Genomic DNA, 20,664 nt, shown 5'->3' with positions numbered 1-20,664 from the left:
TAGCACAGGCTGTCTCAACTGCTCAGGCCCATTTTCTCCTGAAAAACGCAAAGCAACACTTGCCCTCCAGAGCCAGTTTTGGCTCTGTTACCACCATTATCACAACTTTCTTAGCTCCAGACAAGTTCAGTCTCTGAGGATCATGGCAGCCCTGTGGCTTTACAGCCCTGTTCCCTGATCCACAGGGGCCAGACAGCTACTTTTCTTGCCCATGGAGTCCCAGGGAGTCTCTGTCCCACCTGAGAAGCAGTGTTTTTCAGGGCTCAAGGGCCAGAAGAAGCGGGGGACGGAAAGCAAGCGGTCCCAGCGTGCGAGATGAGCTTGTTGGGAGGCTGCACGGAACGCTGCAGGGCGGGGGAAGCTAAACCCCCTCCTGCCTAACAGCAATCACTTCTCCCTGCGCCAACCGTTCCTGCACCAAGCTGCTCCCTTTCCCGTGGCCCTGGCATGCTCACAGAGATGGTGGCCTCGGGGGCCCAGCCTGGCCCAACCGGCTCCCAGCCCACACCCGTGAGAAGAGCAAGAGCCCGTCCTGCCTCTCAGGTGTGGCCCTTCGCCTCCGGGCTCCCACCCCGCGAGAGCTCTGGTGCCAGCTTGGATTCGGCCACTTTTGCCAGTGAGAGAAGGGGAGCTGGAGCTGCTGGGCAACAGCACCCTGCTGCAAATCCTCCTGGCGTGGACAAAGTTGTCCACAGCACCCCTTTTCTGTGCTTCCTCTCCTTCAGAGAGGGTTCCCAGATGCTGTTTCTGCTGGTGTCTGGGTTCAGCCCTTTCCTTCCCAGCCCGACAAGCCCTGGAAACCCACATCTTTTATTTGCAGAACAGGTTGGGTGCAGGAGCAGCCGTGCCCACTTCCCACGCACCAGCACAGCCCAGCCTGGCCCACACCCTCCCCCTGCCCCAATAGTCTATCTTTTTTTTTCCCTCTGCTCTCTTTCCCGGATCAAAGCTGTCTCCCCTCCCTGTATTACAAACATTATTCAGCTGCTTGATAAGCAGCTCTCCAGCAGCTCTTTATTAATCCCACTGGAGGCAGAAAGAAGGCAGAGAGAAAGGACTCAGCGTGGCCAGGACAGAGACTAATAGTCCACAAAACACCTTTGCAAAAGAGGCATGTCTTTTTCCCAGAAAGTCTCATGGGAAGCTTGGGTAATAATTAACAATTATTGAACTTTAAACCCTCTATTTCTCTCCCTCCTGACCAGGATTTTGTAATAACTCATCCAATCTGAAACACTCCCAGCCTGGTTTGCTGGGACACACTGAGGCAGGAGGGTTAAGGAGGGGGATGCAGACAGACTACAGGACAGGGAGGAGGCAGTTGCCCAGACTGGTGCTTCCTTGCTTTTACGTTGAGCTGCAATGTCTCAGCTCCAAGCTTCCAGGGAGCTTGGATATAAATCTCCTTTCCCTCCTTCAGCGCATCTTGCAGCTCATTTGGCTGCAAAAAGAAATAGCTTGTTGTGGGACACATCTTCATAGGGAAGTTACCCCTAGCCTTGGAATACCATAGTCTCTTGCATATGGCTAAAATCGTAATCTACACCAGGAGATAGACCAGAAAGCTTTTACAGTATAAAGACACTTGTTTAAATCCATCTGCTCTCTGAGGGAACTATAATCAATACCATGTGATGGCTCACATGTGAAACAAGTTGGATGGCTCACAGGGCCTGGGTTTGCATTGCTACCTGCCCCCTCTTATGGACGGACCATTGAGCTTTAAAGTGGTTGTTCATGCAACAGGCAGGGGTTTTCTGCTACCTGCATCCTACAGTGGGGCAACTCACGTGTTATGAAACTTGCTCACAGCCACCTAGGAAATTAGCAGCAAAAGGAAAACACACTGCAGATATCTGAAGACTTACATTACTGTCCCCAGCATGCAGCCATCCTTCCTGCTGCAGCATTCACAGCAAATCACACAAGGACAGGCCACAATGTGAACCCCTGTCCTGTCACCTGCCCTGCCCGGTGCATTGCCCAGCAAAGAGCCAAGCTGTGGGTGGGAGCTGCCCTGGGTTGGGAGGGCAGCAGGGGCGTGTGGGGCTGTCCAGCTCACACTTCTCACCTACCTGCAACCCTCCCAGCTAGTGACTGAAAACCAGAAGTGACACAAATACAAAACTAGTAAGGCGAGAAATCAAGAGGCCTTTGAATTAAACCAGGCAGGGAAGCCAATGGACCATGCTCACCCACTTCCATGATTTCAGTCCACACATCACACACTCAAAGCAGTAAGAAACTGGGTCCAGTGTTTGAACTGACAGAATATTTGTACATCAATCTATGCAAAACAATTTCTTGTTTTCTAAAATCCCTGGGCAATGAGTTGTCTGGCCCTGGCTGCTACAAAAAATGACAAATAAAGGAGAGTCACCTTTCCCTGTGCTTTGCAGAAGGTCTCCTGCTTGTATAGAGTAACGTCGGCAAGATCAGTTGTGCAAGGCGCCCTGCAGACACAGGGCAATATGAGCAGAGAAGAGAAGGACTGCTACTGGCAGCTTTTGACAAGGAAAGGCACACAGAGGTGAAGTGAGCTAGCCAAGGGTATTCCAGGGAGCTTGTGGCAAAGCCAAGAAATGATGCCAGCCCTTCTGAGCTGAGCCTGCCTTTGCCATCACCTCCAGGCCATTCTTTCCCTTTAAAAGCTGATTCACGCCTGGTAGAAGTCAGTGTGAGGTAGCAGATACTCCCATTTCCAATGAGGTACCGTAAGGTACTCCACAGGCATGGCAGCAATTACGATGTTGAGAATATTAAATATATATATACCCAAACAGAATTATTTTAGCCTTTTCTTTCCAAAGTGAGTTTAGAGCCAGTGAAAGGTCTCAGATCAATACTAACAGAACTGCAAATTGGAGTCCTCCCCTTAGCCACAGAAAGGGTACAGCTGAGACAGCATCTGCACAAACAACCTGCCCACAGTCTCTGCCAGCACGCCTCAGCTCTGACCTTGAGGAGTTGCCTTGAAGTGCAAGAGGGAAACTCCCCTTCCTCCTTCTTCCGAAACTCCCCTTCCTCCTTCTTCCCCGCTTCCCATGCAGCCCTGGGCTTTTGTTCCCCAGCAGGGAGATCATTGCTGGTTTATTTTACTTGGGTACATTCTGTCTAGAGAAGAAACTGAGTCTTGACAAACTCATTCTACATGCACACCAAGAAGACCTGCCTCATCATGTGGGTAGAAAGAAGTCCTAAGGGATTCAAGGGGATTTTGCAGCACAGATTTTGAGGCAAATCCAGCCCTAGGGAAAGCTTAGCTACCAGGCTGGCTCTGGCATTTCAGATGGTGAGATGCAGTTGCCTGTTCATGTGCTCCATTATAAACAGGCCTTTCTTCTCCTCTTCTGCCCCACAGCTGTACATGTGCTCGGCCCCATGCCCCAGGGACCTTTGGAAACTGCATTAAAGGTTCTCCCCATACAAAGTTTGGATCAATACAGCTGTCAAGCTTTGGCCACATTACCCCTGCTAATTGGAATTACAATAGGCAGACTGCAGCTTTCACTCCATCTCTCTGTTGCTTGTCATAATGTAATCAAAATCTCTCTCGCTCTCTCTTTATCACGGAGCATGACGGGAGCAGAGGCGCTGGCAACCATGCAGCCTCCAGAGACTACAGATTCCTGTGGATCAGACTGGGGCTGGGAGGCTTTGGCACAGGGGAAGGAAAAGAGCCCCTTGCTGCCGAAACTCTCCAGCCTGCCTTTGGCCAAGCAGGTTAATGGGAGAGCCAGCCTCAGCCCCGCAGCAGGACAGGAACCTAGCTGGGCACAGCAGGGAGGCAGAGATGGGGTCTGAGGGGTGCCGGTGGAGGAGGTGCTGTGGGAAGGAGGTGCAGAGTCAGGCCAAGACCAGAGACAGCCACAGCTTGATTGTGGAGCTGGACACTGGCCAGCAGCAGAGCCCAAACGGTCACCTGGCCGTGCTAAGGAAGGAGCCTGCCTGTACCGACCAAGCACGGGGGCACGGGGAGGGTGCCTCCACCCTGCCTCTTGCCGTCCCTGGCTCCTGCCTCCCCAGCAGTGCTCAGCCACCCCCCATGGCAGTGGGGACCCACTAGCTGCCAGAGACAAAAGTGAGCGGGGGATCATGAGGTGATCAGTGCGGCAGCTTGGCATGGACACTGCACAGGGCACTGACCAGGACTCGGGTGGCGGGACAAGAATGAGCCAAAGCTTTGTGCTCACATAGGAACCTGCCTACTTCTTACTTAGCTCTGGTACAAGCAAAGTTGAAATAGCATCTAAAGGCTTAAGCTAGGACGGGATCCTCGCCACACTAGGTGCTGTGCAAAAGTCCCTGCCCCAGCAAGCACCCCACTACGCTGATTCACAAACCCTGGACCACATCTTGCTCACTGCTCCCCGCCTATGTGCAGCAGCCCTGCCAGTGAGAGGAGAGGCCATGCACGTCCCGCTCACACTGGCTCCAAAGGCTCAGCCAATTTACAGAGCTGGGGTGATACATAGCGGGCAATAGATACAGCATCTGTGATTTGTTGATCGTTATCAAACGGCAGTAATGCAGGGCTGAATTATCCAGATGAGGGAAGGATCAGCAGCCCAGACCTACTCACCTCCCCAGAGACTGGCTGTAAACAAAACTTAAATAATTAGAGTGCTTGGGCGGAGATGCAGCCTCTAAGTATTCTTAGGCTCACGCAAATAAAGGAAATAAATTCTTGGAAGGTGCCAGGCTGGATGGGGCAGAGGGAGGCTCATTTTCCACATCACTTGAGAGCAGCCGTTATAAATCTCACTGAAAGATGCACCTCCCCAGGCTAGCGATATTTTTAAACTCCAGGAGAGAGGGGAGAGAAAAAACACGTTTTAGTATTTACACCACAGGCAAAAAGGGTATTTAAAAATCAGGGTACATTTTTGAAAGTCTGTTCCTGCCATGCCAAGAAAGCAAGAAAGGATTTTCTTTCTATAGTGTGATAGCTGGAAATATTAGCCCCAGAGAATTGATTCCTAGGTCCATCCTTCTGTTGTAAAGTGAGAAATCAAACTCCCAGAAGGACTGGGGGGTAGTCAGGGGATAAAGGTTTTTCACTGCAAATGGCTAGTTCAGTTCCCAGCTGATTCAGAAGCAAATGCAAATCAGCTTCTCTGAATCCTGGGGGGTGACTTCTGCACTGGCCCTGCTTACTTGGTGTCTGGGATAAGATCCCATAGGAGATGAGACGCCACAGCTCTATGCAGTGGCACCCTCACAGGGACAGCAGGCTGGTTTGCTGGGCCAAGCGCCTGAGCATGTAACCAGACACAGCAGGGATGGGACACCAGGGCACAGGGACCTGCTCGTGGATGTCAACTGAAGGACGTGGCCCTGGAGTTAAGAGCCGGGGCAGAGCCTCACGTGGTGCTTTGCCCGCTGGAGCAGTGTGTCCCAGCCGTTCTGCATGGCAAGGCCACCTGAGCTTTGGGGCAAGGAAAACCATGCATCAGCTTGTGCAGGATCGCCGGGCCAGTTTTCCTTTCTGATGATTTACTGTTCTTCCAGCTGGTTAGTGTTTCCTTCCCTGTGCAGGGTGGGGAGTAGACTGGAGGGGGCCCCTCTTTTGGCAGTCATCTAGGAAATCTTGTCAACGGCTGACTGATCACAGGTCGACTGATCACAGATCGAACGGCATTGCATGGCAACAGGAGGTGTAATGATGTGAGAGGTCTCAGCCTTGCTCTCAGGGGGTCCTAGAGGACCCAAAGATAACCTGACAGAGCACTGCCTTCCTCTGCAACCACTGCAGCTTTCCTCCTGCCAAACTCAGTCCTGCTCCTAATTCCCTCCCGGGTCTGCAGGCACGGGCAACATTCCCCCTTTTACAAGCTGTGCTCTCTGCGAGCCTCCCTCCCTCCCTCCCATCCCTCCCACCCCTTACCAGGACTGCTGTCATCCTCCCGAAAGGATCCTATTCAGCTTGTATCAAAGTGATATGTGAGCACACCCATTAGGCATCAGAGCATCAAGCAAATCCCCAAACAAGCCGCCTCTAAAGATCAGAGCACACTGTAATCACTCCCTCTGCAAGGAGATCCCAATAAGCCCTCCCCCACTTTCTCTGGGTTCTTGCTGAACCCAAGCACATGAGATACATTTGGCAAGCTCAGCCCCATCACTAGGAAGAGTCTCTTCGTAAAACTTGCACACAGGTATCTCCTGGCCTCTCCCTGTTCCCCCACAAGCCCTCTGCCACATTTCAACGCACAGCGGATGTTCAGAGGCTGCCCCAGTGCTGGTGCCCTGAAGTAAGGACATTGCTGCTGCCCTGAAGGTCTGGGTCTCGCACCCCTGCCCACGTCTGGAGCCCACCACCCAGTCTGGGCAGCAGAAGGGGCTGCCGCAGAGGTCACAAGCAATAGCAGTGGGTCCCCTGCCCCTGCCACCCTCCTCTCCCTGCTTCCCCCCAGGAGACAGCAGAAAACACAAGGCAAGCCCAGGGAGAGGGGAGTGCTGGCAGTGGGTGGACGTGCCTGCACAGTGGCAAACTCCAGACAGAAGTGTCACTCCAGTACATGCGTGTTGATTCACGTGTTGATGCACATCAGTGCCTTTCATAACCATGGCCTCAAAGAGAAAAGCAAGAAGCCTTTCCTAAAGCCTTTCGTAAGACACCGTGTGCTTTACCAATATGACACAAGCAGCACAGCACTTGGCTTTGAAGTCATGACAATAGGTGTCCTGTAGCTTTGGATCTTGGACTGGTCTGAGACTGCCCTTTCTTCAGCACCAACCACCTAGGTCTCAGCCCGTTGGTACACAAAAATGAACTCATCCTTCCTGAGTAACATATGCAGAGCTCCAGTGTGTCCAGTTGTGGGGTGCAATGCACAGACTAACAGCACCCAGCAGCACTGCCTATAGAGCCACGAGGGGTCCTGTATCCAATGGAAACTGTGGCAGCTGATGTAAATTACAGCATGGCAAGGATGCTGCTATGCAACACATCCCTGATCCTTAATGACCATAAATGGGCACAGCCTTGGCTCTCCCCTGCACCCAGAAGATACCCCCGCCTGCAGCTCGGTCCCTAGCCACTGTGCCAGTGCAGCTCACAGGGGGAAGAGCACAAACAGGCCCAGTAATGAACAGCTTGTGTGGTTGTCTCCACTGTACACCAGCAAATCACTAGCTGCTGCCTAATGTTCCAGCCCTTATAACAACATTGCTTCTCAAATGACACAGGCTTTGGCTAAGTGAGTAAGGTAACATAGGCACGAGCAGCAAGGAAATACTGTGTGCTGCAACCTCTTTGGAATAGGGGTGATCTTTTTCTTATGGCCCTAAACCAACTTTGATTATCTGTCCTTTACGTTTCCTCTAATTTTGGCACTGCCAGGCTACGAAGGCCATCGGCACAATTACTCTGGTGGGAATGTGACTCTGGACTTGCCTACAAGGGGTCTCAGTGCTGATTATCTTGACGGGGAAAAGTCAAAGAATAAAGCCCATTAGATGCCTCTCCCTAAGAAAAAAGTAACCCTAGCTTGGTGCAGCTAAATTCTCCAGTGAAACCAGTGTACTCCTGACTTCAGGCTTCGTATGGATGTTAATGTGCTGGCAGCAACATGCACCCTTCTCCTTTCCACCCCGGCATTCACTTTGCTGGGCATATAGCACTCAGTCTCCGGCACAGTGGCTGTAGCTCCAGCAGTTAGTCATGAAAGCTGGGGCTGTAGCACACCGAGACACCAAGACAGTCTCTTTATTTCTAGTCCAGCCCAGTGGGGGGGCAAGGAGATGTTTCAAGGCAGGGGGAACCTCTGTCACGGCCATGGGTTTGGGTGAGGGGTGAGCTATGACTCCAGTGTGCTGATAACTCACCCAGACCCAGACTCTGAACTTGGCTAGCTCATTTGTTCGGGCTGTTCAAGGACAGGGCAGGGTTCATTCCTCCCTTGCTGCTCTCCTCTGCCCTGAGTGCCACAGTGCCTTGCACAGGCCAGCATAATCATTGTATATCAAGCTACTCTACACAGAAACCTGGAGAAGACAGTGACAGAAACCCTGACCTTTCTTCTGAGCTCTCCAGCTCTCTGCATGTGCCTCTGAGCAAACCCTGTTCATCATATTAAACTCTCCCCCTGGTCTACGACTTCTGCCCATCATGGACCGTTTGTAACCCCTGGGTTTGCTAGGACACTCAGCACAACAGCCTCTAATTGTAGGTCTCTGCTTGCGCTCTTGAGTCCCACCAGACTCTTCTACATATTAGCATTAGACCCTGATTCCATAGCCAGAACTCTATCCCCTGACTGCCCTCTTGGACTGTCTTTCCTAAGGACGGTGAAAATGGTCAGTGAAAAGCTTCTCAAGCAGTATCCCCCCTTGGTCCAGAGGATATCTTGCCAGGGGATAAGAAATGAAACCTGATTTTGATAAGTGTGGCATCCTCAGTGCAAAAAGTAGATACCTACAAGGCCAGCTGAAATTCAGTGTCGTCGCCCCTCCATGATGTGACCCTCCACTGCAGTGGCCTGCTTTGATGCGGTGTCTTTAGCCTCACACAGAGAACAAGGCTGGTTTTGCTCTCAGGTGGCCACACAGCATTCTGTTCCAGCCCCCTTGTCTCCCGCACAGACGCGCCTTTGTGCTGGGAACCGCTCTCGCCTGTCACCAGAGCAGAAACGCTGGATGTTAGCCACTGGCTGTGAGCTGCATGGACCCTCTGTCACTCCTGGCCATGCCTCCGGATGCCTCGCTCTAGCAAGGGGGAGGAAAGGATCTTCCATGGGAAAGGAAAAATAGACTCAAAATCAGTCTGATTATGGGCTTTTCCCAGGTGGAGAGAGAACTGCTGAGAAGAGAGATGGAGGCAGAGTCCTCTTGACTAACCAGGCTTGGGAGCACCTGCTGTCTCATAGCCAGGTGGTCCATCTGGTACCTGCCGCTGCTTCAAGGCAGTGATGTGATTTGCAGGTCCTTCTGCAGCATCCCTGCATGGTTGGGAGCAGATGGAGGCACTTTGCTATTTCCTGCAGTTAGAAAGGCAAATAGGCTGCGATGGGGAACAGAAAACCCCATCCCCGTCTTTTTTCTTTCAGGGAGGAGAGTCACACGGATCATGCCTCTCCTTAAGCTCTTCCCCTGCCCACCTGTAGGTTGGATGCAGATGGAAAGCAGTGCCGTACGCCAACCTCCAACTGGTCTGGCTCAGGGCCAGGGAGGGCAGGCCTGGAGCAGAGCAAGGGAGCGAGGCAGAGTTGGGTGGATAGTGCTTAGAAAGGCTTTCCTCCTGCATCGCACCAAATAATGTCAAAGGAGGATTAGAAACCTCCTGCAGGGACACCTTTATCACGGAGGAATGGAGAAGAGATGGTTCATCAAGTTGGGTCAGTTCCTCCTATCCATCCCCAGCACCCTGCAGAGATGCCGAAGGGATAAGAGACCGCTGGCCAGATCCCCCCTGGCCCCAGCCACTGCAGACCTGTGCCATGCAGGGCACAAGCAACCTCCCTAGCCTGGGACCCCCTGTCCTCCTGGGCTAGGCAAAGAGCAAGGGACTGAAGGGACTCTCCCCCTCTCGTGCCCAGTAGCTGCTGTTCCTCTGCCTTGGGATTGCTGCAGAGCCGAGAGCTGCTGCAGCTTTTATGATGCCAGCCTGCATGAACGGCTGCATCAGCCCCAGAGACGGGGAGAAACAGCTAATGGACAGCAGGGCATTAAACTCCCCACGCTTCCTTGGGTGCCCATGGAGGCAGGGACACACAGAAATGACAGCATGGGGCATATAAAATAACACAGTGCTGGGAAGAGTAGCTCTTGCACCTGCAAATTTTGCTTCCCGTTTCTGTGTGTGACAGAGACAAGATTGTAAATGTAGGACTTTAAGCCTAGAATGGCAGCACAGTGGAAGGACAGGGAGGTGCCAGTCTGGCTGCCACAGGCTCTTACTCAGAGACTAAGAGGAAACTGTCCTTCCTCCCATGGATGATACTTCTGCATTTGAGCAGCTTGGGCAGCAGTTTCTCTTCTGCTATGGAGCTGAGAAGCTTCCCTTGAAAATCGAGCTGAGAGGGTACATGCATCAGTGTAGCCTGGACTAAACTTTCACTGGGAGAAGTGAAGAAAACTGTAAGGCCAGGAGAATGTCTGAGGCTCAACAGAAGCCAGGAGGAAAGCAGAGATCTATCATGAGAGGTTCCATTCCTTAGTTAAACACGTTTTTACCTGAAACAATAATCTGGGTTAGGGAACCCTCACTGCAGAGCTCTAAATTCTCTGTGCTGGGATGGCTGTGCTCTGGTAATTAACACAATAAGTGTCTCAAATGCAAACTGGGTCCCAGCTCCAGTGGCTGGCGGCACCAACTCACCCTGCATCAGAGCTGCCCTGATTTAATCTGACGTATTTGAAAAAGCAAGATCTCTAGGGGTTGCTTAGATTGGAGTACCTTTGTCCCTCTCTCAATTGTTTCTGCTTTTTGCACTGACATGCCTTGCTGGCCTGTGAAAAGGACTGAGCAAGAGCCATCATGACCTCAAGCAATGATGTTGCAAGATGCAAACCTTTTCTCAGAGGCCCTGAGGATTGTGGCAGTCCATCTGAGGACGCACCAGCTCATCCCTGCAGCATCCACAGGCAGCCTGACTTCTGCTCTTCCAAAAAAATCTTTTTCCCCTGGTGCTGCCCCACCATCTCCCCCACATGCCTGTCTGCTGGTGGTGCTGTGTAACTCCCAAGGTCCCTGGAGGTGGCAAAGAGCCTTCCCCTGGCTAGTGGTGGCCACTCGCTGCTCTCTTCTCACCTCACGATGGGCTGCCCCTGCTGTCGCCAGCCTTAGCGGCAATGAGCAGAGGGCAACGGGTGCCAGTGGAAACATGGGCCTGGGAACCAGGTCACGACAACCGGCTCTTCTGGTTCCCTTCGTGATTCAGCTGAGGTGTGAGTGGTGCCCAAAAGATCCTTCTGGTGCCTCCCTGTAAACTTGGCTTTGTGGCTGGTACAGCTGCAGCCCAGAGGAGGGGCAATGCGAGATGTGCCAGGCTCCACCAGCATCGGCATCTTGTCAGCTGCCAGTTAACTGCAAGCATTCACCTCGCACTAGATGCGTTGCTGGATGTGGTAATGCCCTTGCTTCTGTACGTCTCTTTGCAAATGAATCCATGTGTACTAGGCTGGGAGCTCTTGCTTGATTAACGCTGCCGGTTCAGAGAGCAAATAGCATTAACCGCAGCCGTCCCCTGGCTCTGGCCATGGGGCAGCCACCCTCCTGCTTTTGGGCTGAGCCAGCTCTCAATACAGCCTCACCCACACTGACACGCACATGAGCTCATCAATTCACACCAGGTTAAAACTCGCTGGGTCGGTTCCACTGCAACAAGCGAGGTTTAATGAGAAAATATCAGCAAAAGACACACTTTTGCTTCCTGAAATAGCCTGATGTTGTTTCTAAGTTCTGGGAAGAGATAGGCGAGGGAAAGAAAAAAGAGTAACTGAGAACTCAAACCAAAGGCTAAACAAAACTCTGGCAACTTCTTGCCTTTCAGAAGCTGCTCTGGGACATTAAAGCAGCTCTACAGAGTACAAGATGGACCAGATCTTGCAGTGAGACACCGACTATTCCCAGGGCTCTAGAGAGCTGTCGTACCTCCCCAAAAAGGAGCCCTCCCTCCAGCTGCAGCCAAGTTTGACCTAAGGCCTCCAGGTCACTACAGCTCAGTCAACGCGGCTTTCAAGCACCACGATGGAAAAACCCCATGTCAAAAGCTTCAAACACCTCTCCAGCTCTCCCCTGCTGAGGATCTTAAAGCACTTTGCAAAGAAAGACTCACAGACCCCTCTTGGAGCCCAAGAGGTAGCCCAGTGATAGCAGACAGGAATTTGTACCCAGACAGAAGCGAGTGTTTGGAAATAGAGGCCCAGCTCTGCAGATGCAGGACCAAGCACAAGATGAATGCCTCTGTTCTGCGTGGTTGCATCTCAAGCTGTACCAAGTTTCATGGCAGGGATAAACAGACAAATTGTTAAGATTTGTAAAGCATAAATTTAACCACAAGTGTTCTGAACCTCTGAGGATCAGCTGCCTAGGACCTCTCCTCCCCAGTAACCCACAGCTTTTCTACAAGCCCTACTCACATCACTGTCCTGAAGCCCTAATGTTGTAGCCGGAGTTGATACCTGGTTAACGGTTCCAAATGGACAGGCAGGCAGATTTGCATGGAATGGAAGGCTGCAGGAACCCTGAATTGAATCCGTTCTGGATGATTGAGCTGATCACATTAAAGCCAATTTGAAAAGCAGATTTTTATAAGGGACTCCTTACAGCTTTTACAGCAGGGAACTTTTATTTCTGTATCAGAAAAAAAAGCTAACATTGTCATAAGGGGGAGGTAGTATACGTGGATGGGAAAAAAATTAAATGGCATTGATCAGATGAGCACGAAGGGTTTCCCAGGAAGCATGCATTGTCTCCTGCCTGAATCCCATCCTTCTTGGGTGCTTGGTCCCAAACCACATTTTACAACAAAGTCCACAGCTACTAATTCACTTATAATAGAGTATCACAACTTTTTCTTTTCCCTCCTCCTTGGTAAGCAAGCCTGTCTGCATTCAAAGCAGACAATATATGGCTGTTTTATATATACCCTCAGCTGATTTCGGCACAATGCACTGTGAACTTGAGGAACTACCTGCCTCAGCATGGCATTCAGACCTATGGTTTAGGAAGGACTGTCAGTCTGCTGTGGCTTGTGCAGCACCTAGCACAGTATTGTGCTGGTCCTTCCCTGCAGCTCTGGGATGCATCCACAGCACAAATAAGCGCACAAATGAATGAAACGAATCATGAATAAATATGTAATATAGGATCAGTCATTCCTGCAAATGTGATGCATCCACCACTAAACTGGTCCATCCGAGAGACTTGCCCACACAGGCTTCAGAATACTCGGTGATCATGGACAGGGGTTGGGAAGGATTATCTTCCCCGAGCATTGCAGAGCTGGCCATATCCTTTGCTTGGCAAGGTACCACTAGATGCACCACTGGCTTATCCTGGCAGAGCTGTCAGCGGGACAGTGCAAGACAAACTACCAGGCTACTGCAGAGTGGCAGGAGATGAGATTGCCTGACTGCTGGCAGCAAAGCCTCGAGAACAGCCAAAAATAGAATAAGTAGGAAAAAAAAGTCTCTCTTGACAGGGCAAGGTGAGATGCCAGGCTGCCCCAGGGTCACTGTCTGTGTGTCTCCTTGGTGAAAGCAATTCCTAGAGGGACTGTGGGAGCATAAACCCCTTTTGGTTTACCCAGCACAGCCACCACAGCATTACTCCACCTTCAGTGCCTTTCCCAGGGGTAGTGGGGAGGGTTTTCTACATGGGGCTGGCTGTTGAAGGCATGAGAAGAAGGGAAGACCAGGTGAAGAATGGCATGGGAAGGTCTGAGCCTCCCTGTGAGAAGCCAGAGCTCAGCCAGGCACCTGCCTGGAAGCACAGAGGGGTACAGGGAGCCTAAGGCTGCCCCTTCCATCACCTCTTTTTGCAATGCACAGCAGATCCCTTTGTCCTGGCAATACAGAGGTATACCCAGACTGGATTTTTCATCACTCTGTTAACCTTTTCCCTCTCACAGTCTCCCTGGTTTCTTGACCACCACTCCCTCACATTTCATTTCTGTCCTCATCCAGTCACTGAGCTCTGTTAATCTCCCATGCCCTGGTTGTTATCATCTCCGTCTTTGCTAGCACTGGGGAACCCTGGGACCTGGCACTTGCTCAGATGGCTGGTCTTTTGGCCGGGACCTTGCTAAGTGCAGCCACATCTCAGTCACAGCCCAGGCAGTTTGGCTGCTCTTCTAGGATGCTGCCCCAGCCCAATGAGAGAAGGAGCGGAGGCAATTCCAACTTCTCCTCTCCAGCTGCAGACCCCCATCCTTCTACAGGCAAAGGCTGCCTCTTACCCCTGCAGAAGGCTGGATACCAACCCGGGGCTGGCACATGCGCCCGATGCCACACACACCAGACCCAGTCACCAGGAGCATGGCCTCAAAAAGGCAAACATCGGTTCTATTTGCATTTCCCAGTTCATTCACAAGCGCTGTAAACCCCGACTGCTGGTCCCATTCCATGTCTCCAACAGCCGACTCCAGAAAGCCTTCCAGGATGGCATTAACCCATTCTGCACTGGAGCACAGTAAGAGTCCCCCTCAGGGCACTTGGCAAAGTGGGTCACTCTCCGGCTTCCAAGAGCTGTGCTAGAGCCCAGGGCAGGACCAAGCCCTGGGGCGGGAACACACCGGCTGTTCTGCAACCACCACGGTATGTCGAATTAGCTTGGGAGAAGTCGATCCAAATCTCTGCCCATCTCCTCCTTTCCAGGGATGGATCAGAACCAAATGGATGCATCAGGCACCCAAGTGCAAAAGCAGCGAAAGGAAGGTCTGAAACCTGGGAGCAGTCCAGACCCTCCACAAAAGAGCCCATGGGAAGCGTGTGTGCTGAGGGGAGTAGGGATTTCAGGGATGCTGGACAGCCGAAACCTTCCATGTCTCCTTCCGAAACATCTGTGCTCATTACCCAGCCTTGTGGCTCCCTTCCCCCGGAAGCCTGGCTGCTATGGCTCGCTAGACGTTGCTCGATCCAAAAAGCAAACAAACGGCCTCAGCTCCCAGCACTCCGCAGCCCGCTGCCTGCAGCTGCTTCCAAAACAAACGATCGTGTTGTTCCTCTCCAAATGAGAGATGCAACCGGCCCCGACTCTCTCCCACCCTCACGCAGATGCTCCCACACCTGCTCCAGACCCGAGCGCGCACCCCAAAAAGCCGATCCCATCCTTCCCCGCCGCTCCGCAGCACTTCCCGCACCCTTTGTCCCACCATCGCCCCACCGCAGCCCTCCTCCGGGGCTGCCCCGACACCCGCAGAGCCCCACCGCCTCCCGGGGGGACCGGCCGGCAGCGGCTCACCTGGTAGGAGCGCGGCCGCCAGGATGCAAACTCCGATAGTCCACCAAGATGCACGGCAACTTGTCTGCAGCTGCGAAGCCATGAGAGTTCCTTAGGAGAAATGGGCAGGGGTCGGTCTGGCAGCGTCGCTGGGCCCCCCACCCTCCCCGCCCCCGGTGATGTTCAGGTCTGCTTAAAAACAAACAAACAAGCAAAAAATTATAAAAAACGTGGGCGCGGGAGGACAAAGAGGTGGTGCGCCCAGCAGGCAAGCCAGCGGGAGGACGGGCGGCCGGAGGAGAGCTTCGCGCATCCGCAGGGGCCCTGGGGCTCGGCGGGGCGCGGGGCCCCTCTCCGCGGGCGCGGAGCGCTCCGGCCGGGTGCCTTCCTCCGGGAGCGAGCACGTCCGCAGAGCTGGGCGAGTGCGAAGGGGAGGGGAAAAATGTAATAAAAAAAAAAAAAAAAAAAAAAAAAAGAAAAAAAAGGGGAAAAAAAAAAAAAAGAAAAAAAAAAGAAGCGCGGTGGGGGAGGAAAAACAAATAAAGAAAAGCGAGGGAGAGCCCTCCGCGGGCTGCTGCCGCCGCTCCCGTGGCTCCGGCGGCGGGGCTCGGCAGCCCCCGCCCGCTGCCTGCCCTCCGCTTCCCGGGGCGCCGGGAGCCCGGCGGCGCTCAGGCGGCGGCGGGGGCGGCGGGGGCGGCGGGCCGGCTGCGGCGCTCCATGGCCGGGCGGGGGGCGCGGGGCCGGGCCGGCCGGGGGGCGCGGGCTGCCCGGGCTGCAAGGCACGGCCGCCCGCTCACACGCACACGCACACGCAGCACTCCCGGGCGGGGCGGCGGCGGCGGCGCTCGCCCTCTCCTGCGTGATGTCAGTGCCGAGCGGAAGGAGGGCGCAGCGTTAACCCTTTGCCTGCCCCGCAGCCCCGCCGGCCGCGCTCCGGCAGCCGCCCCCGCCGCCGGGGGGAGAGCGGGGGGGGGGGGGGGGCAGCGGGGGGGGGATCGCCGCGCCCCGGGGGTGCGCCGGGCTCCGGGGGGCTGCCCGCCGCGGCTTGCGGGGGCTGGGGGGGGTGGCCAGGGCGGGCCCCTCGCCTCTTCGCCCCGCCGGCTGGCTGCTGTTGGCAGCTGTCCTTTGTTCGGCGGGTGTCCGGCTCACTGGCAGGGGATAATCTCGGCACGCGGGGCGCCTCTCTGTAGGCTTCCTAAAGTGCCTCCGCACCCAGGTTTTGTGTTTTCTGAATTCCCGTACGGGTGGTGGAACGCCCGGGCGGTGACAGCAGCCTACCTATCTGGCCGCATAAACATACCTTACATAAACCGTGTGTGAAATAGACACGGCTATCATCGGGAATCTAGATTTACACTCCGAAATGCTTTGGATGTAGATCCTGAGTAATACACAGCGTCCTCGTGGGGCCTACTGAAAGAAGGAGCTTGTTCAGGACACAACCTGTGTGCTGGTCAACGAGGGGACTCAGAATCACCACAGGGGCTGATGCACGGGAGGACGGATGCACCGGTTTGCTGTGCTGTGTAGCACTCCTTGTTATATGGACACAGACACAGCCCTTGTGGATCTTTCGCTATGGAGGTATTTTAGCCTGCTAATGCCAGCTCCTGAGCTGCCCTGGCCTCCACAAGGATGCTGAACCCCAAACAAAGATGTGAACAACAATGACAACAACCACCAACAAAGTCATGTTGATTTCAAGCTCCATTAGGACAACACAGGAAGAAATCAATGTCTGGCAAGCAGAAAAGGACAGAAGCAGTGGGGAAGGATACCACACATAGTGGAAAAGAGAAGGCGGGGGGGGGGGGGGGGGCAGCCAGAAGCTATAAAAAGATACCTCCAAGGACCCCTTCAGCAGTTTCCTCCTCCTTTTAATTCCTTTAGAAGTTAATTCCTGTTGGAGGGAAGGATGGGCAGCTCTGTAACAAAGCGGATTAGCCAGATACAAGGTTTATTCCAAAGTAACAAAAGTTATTACGTAGTAATGAGGTTTAGTTAATAGATTCACAGACTTTAAGACCACTGGGATTCCTCTGGACATCCTGCTTATGGAGCAGAGGCTGCTGAACTTGCCCCAATGATTTCTGCCTCCTGCCTCTTCTTTAAAGCTGCAGGCCAGACCTTAGGGGGGCAACCCCCTGACCTTGTGGACAGGTAAGCTATGGAGAGCTCCCAGCATCCTTGCAACAGCTGCTTCAGTGGTTGGTTTTCCTGTCCTTGGAGCATTTATCTGGCTAGTTTTACCTTTAATCCATAAAATCTCATTATTTCTTTTCCCGACTCCATTAAAGAGATACCTCTGATGAGACATGACTCCCCTGGGCAGGTATCTCTAAATTGTGATCGAGTCCCTCACATTACACAATGTTCCAACTTGTATTTTTCCCAGTGCTATACCTTCCTGCCTCACTTTTAATGTATTGCCACTGGCACCTGAGCTAGTCTCTGCTGAGATGCGTGGGGCAGGCAGACCTCAGCACTATTGTTTTAAGCTTTCTGCAAACCCAGGCAAAGACATATTGGGTTGTTACCCTCACTTCACACGTTCAGGCTTTCCTTCACAGGCCCAGCAGCTAGAAGCTTTCCTCTGTGAAAGGAAAGAGAGTAGCCAAAACTGGGATTGTGCAGTACACCAGGTAGGTCTGTTCTCACCCTTGTCAACCCTTTGGTTCACTGCTTGGCCATGAGGAGCAGCAATGGTTTGGCAACCACTGAAATTGCCCAGGTAGTTCACTATGAGGGCTAGGAAGGAGACTGCTGTTCCTGGGGGCTTGCGGGTGACACAGAACAGACATGGTAAACACACAAAATTCCTCCCCCCGGTTTGTTGCAAACTCAAATCTGAAATCAATTGCAGAAAGAAAAACTTGGGATTGATCAGAGCTTGATCTAAGCAAGGTGACATTTCAGGTCTACGTCTGGGGTATGATTAAGATTTTCCTTCAAGAACACGGGGAGCCTTTGGCCTTGGCCTCCCAAATCACAGACCTCAAACATTTGAGACCAAAATGTAAATCCATTAACAGCAGCAGCAGTAGACCATTAGCCCTGGTACATCAGGCCTAACTTATTGAGCCAGAATGTATTATTTTCATGATCATGCACAAAGCAAAACCCCATCACATTTGGCACAGTTCTGGCTGTTAGCTTCTACGATTTATTACACAGTGCCATGGGGCCCCTGTTCTGCAGTTTTTTGTGAGTCCAAAATTTCCGTGAAGCCCAAGGGGATTTCTGCATGAGCAGGAAAGGCAGGAGTAGAATACATTGGTTTGGCAGTTTTTGTTATTTCTAAGGGAGGAAGATCATAATATGTAACATATTTAATTGCATCATACTTATTTTTTTGATTTGGGGAGGTCTCTGTGTGCATGTCCTCTGAGGGGCTGATGGAGCTGCCTTCTGCTTTGCTATATCAGCTGGTTTAGCCAGTTGTTTCTTTACTTGTTTCTAACCCTCGCAGCAGTAGGTTTCTAAAGTGCATCCCAGCCAGAGACGTGGAGGAGAAGCCCTAACTATTTTATATACCATGGTACGTGCAATAGTAGTGCAGGAGTTTTGAAGGTTGCCTGTCCTTTCCACCCCTAGTACAGGAACACATGAACCACTCTGAGGATCAGAAATCCCTTTCATAAATCTATAAACATATTCCACTAGAAAGAAAGAGAGAAACAAACAACCCACCTGGTGCTTCAGATAGTCCGAAGGACTGGGCTATGAGGAATCCCCTCTTCCCTAAGTAAAATCATCCTTAATACTGTACAGAAGTGATATTTACCACCTCTTGATTTTTAGGGATGATAAAAGTCTCATTTTAGATGGCAACTAGCCATCAGAACAGAGATCCAAAAGTTATACAAGCCCCTTCCTCTACACCCCTGTGAAATCTGTTTTAGGCACAGATACTAGAAACGGTGTAGTAACTTGGCCGACACTTACATAAGTTGTCACGCTAATATAGTTCTTGAAAATTGCAATTAAAGCATGAAACAACATTTGGCTGAAAAATAAATAAATAAATAAATAAATAAATAAATAAATAAATAAATAAAAGGCTTGCTTGTAGTCAAGCACTGTTTTGTCCGCCCAGCATTTTGGCTGTTCAGCCAGCACAAGAGTTTTCTGCTGATGCTGACATGTGAGGTAACGTCTCTGCAGCAACCTGCTGTAACAGGATGTTTCACGTACACGTCCCAGAATCCTTCCCACTGGCTAACGTGGTGGTTGAGCATTGTCTTTTGGCAATGTGCAGGAGGACAGGGGATGGGTTTGGTAAGGGTTCTGCAGTGACACTACTCCTTTGGATGGGGTCTTCCCTGGCAAGCTGCTACACGCCCTTCCCTGGGGCTGAACAGTTGCTGGGCTGGAGCCAGGGCAAAATGGCTTATCCAAACCTTTGTAAATGCAAGTCCTATCTGCTCTGGGATGAGTGCAGCACAAGCTCAGGAACAATGGGGCTCGGCTGATGGATAGCCCTCAGGGGACCACTGGGTTTCCATCCTCCAGGAGGAAGAAACAGAAACGTGACCCAGCAATTCCCCCCCACTGGTGAACTCCAGTTCCTCCAGTGATGTCTAGGTCTGTGTCTCCACTCCCCTTCCTGAGCAGTGGCCACTTTCCAGTGGCTCCCTGCACACACACAACCTGGCAAGGCCCTGCGACTTGAAAGGCTCAGTGGGAATAGGCATCTTATATTATTTTTTTACAATTACGATTACCAGAGGGGGTTGGAAGGAGTGAAGAAGGCAGGGTGGAACTGCTCTTTAAAACATTCCTCAGTGGGTTTTTTCAGCTGCTTTTGTTTGATGAAGAGCTGGAAGCAGGGGCCTGTCATTCTGAGCTGGGAGCGCATTTCACTCCTGTCTCTGCTGTATACCTGGTGTGTATTTGCTGTAGTGCTGATTACATTAACTTCTGTGTTTATAAACATTTGAATCAGTGCAGAAGTCTATGCTGAACAGAATTTTAAAGCCAGCATCAGTTTTATTTTTGCTTTTTCATCTGTAAACAGACATTATGTGTCTGCAGCGCAGTCAACAATGAGGGATCAGAAGTGCAAAGGGCTCCCAGAGCTGATTCTCTGCTTGGCTTCACTTCTGAGCTCCCCTGATACAGCCTCCTACATGCTTACATGAACACACATACATACGCACACATATATACTGTACAGACAGCAGACATCCCTTCAGATCTGAAAGCACCATCCTTTTAAAAGGCAGTTCAGTGCTGACAGTCACTCCTGACCTGCTGTTCTCTGGATAGGGCCAGCAGTTGGAGAAGAAATTAAATCTGAACTGGTGAGAAAATTGCCTCCCAGTTAATGGAAGCTGATGCAAGTTGTAAGCAGTCTGCAAACAGCAGTGGGGCTTTTCTGTCCACCTCTGTTGAAGGGTTTGCAATAACCTTGCTGCAATGCCATCTGAGTGCCTTAACCCTCTTGATTCCTGCAGCAGCCCCTTGTGAGGGGGCAATTAAACCATAATCCTCATTATTCGTGAAGAAAAGAAGTCCAGGGAGATTAGGAATGCCAGTCTTGCAGAAAGCAGTATGAGCTGTCCTATGGGCTTTCAGTGATAAGTGACTGGAAGTGCCAGGCTGGTGGGCTCTGAAGGACTCAAGTTTTGGAAATGCCCAACGACTGATCTGAGTGCCTTTCCATCCAACCAGCCACAAATTGGGGGTGAATTTGGTCTGGAGTGCTCTTGCATGGGTAAGACTGCTGCAAGCAACGTCTGTGTCTAGCTCAAACCACTGCACCATGCAGCTCTTCA

At 52.0% G+C, this 20,664-nt stretch overlaps 1 protein-coding gene across 4 annotated transcripts in view; it reads right to left on the bottom strand.

Moving 5' to 3' along the window:
- Positions 1 to 15,592, bottom strand: part of NECTIN1 (nectin cell adhesion molecule 1) — a 107,889-nt gene extending 92,297 nt beyond the window's left edge. For all 4 annotated transcript variants that reach the window (XR_004407892.2, XM_032998256.2, XM_032998258.2 and 1 more), the window contains exon 1: positions 14,909 to 15,592. Coding sequence is in view for 3 of the 4 variants with exons in the window: in XM_032998256.2 (XP_032854147.1) it covers positions 14,909 to 14,990 (82 nt within the window). In the remaining variant the exon portion in view is untranslated. The remainder of the gene's footprint in view (positions 1 to 14,908) is intronic.
- Between the last annotated feature and the right edge of the window lie 5,072 nt (positions 15,593 to 20,664).

Source organism: Tyto alba, unplaced genomic scaffold (genome assembly GCF_018691265.1).
Source record: "Tyto alba isolate M040663 unplaced genomic scaffold, T.alba_DEE_v4.0 Super-Scaffold_32, whole genome shotgun sequence".
In the NCBI taxonomy this organism is placed as follows: Eukaryota; Metazoa; Chordata; class Aves; order Strigiformes; family Tytonidae; genus Tyto; species Tyto alba.
Note: the sequence above shows the minus strand (reverse complement) of the source record. Positions and strands in the feature narration are given on the sequence as shown.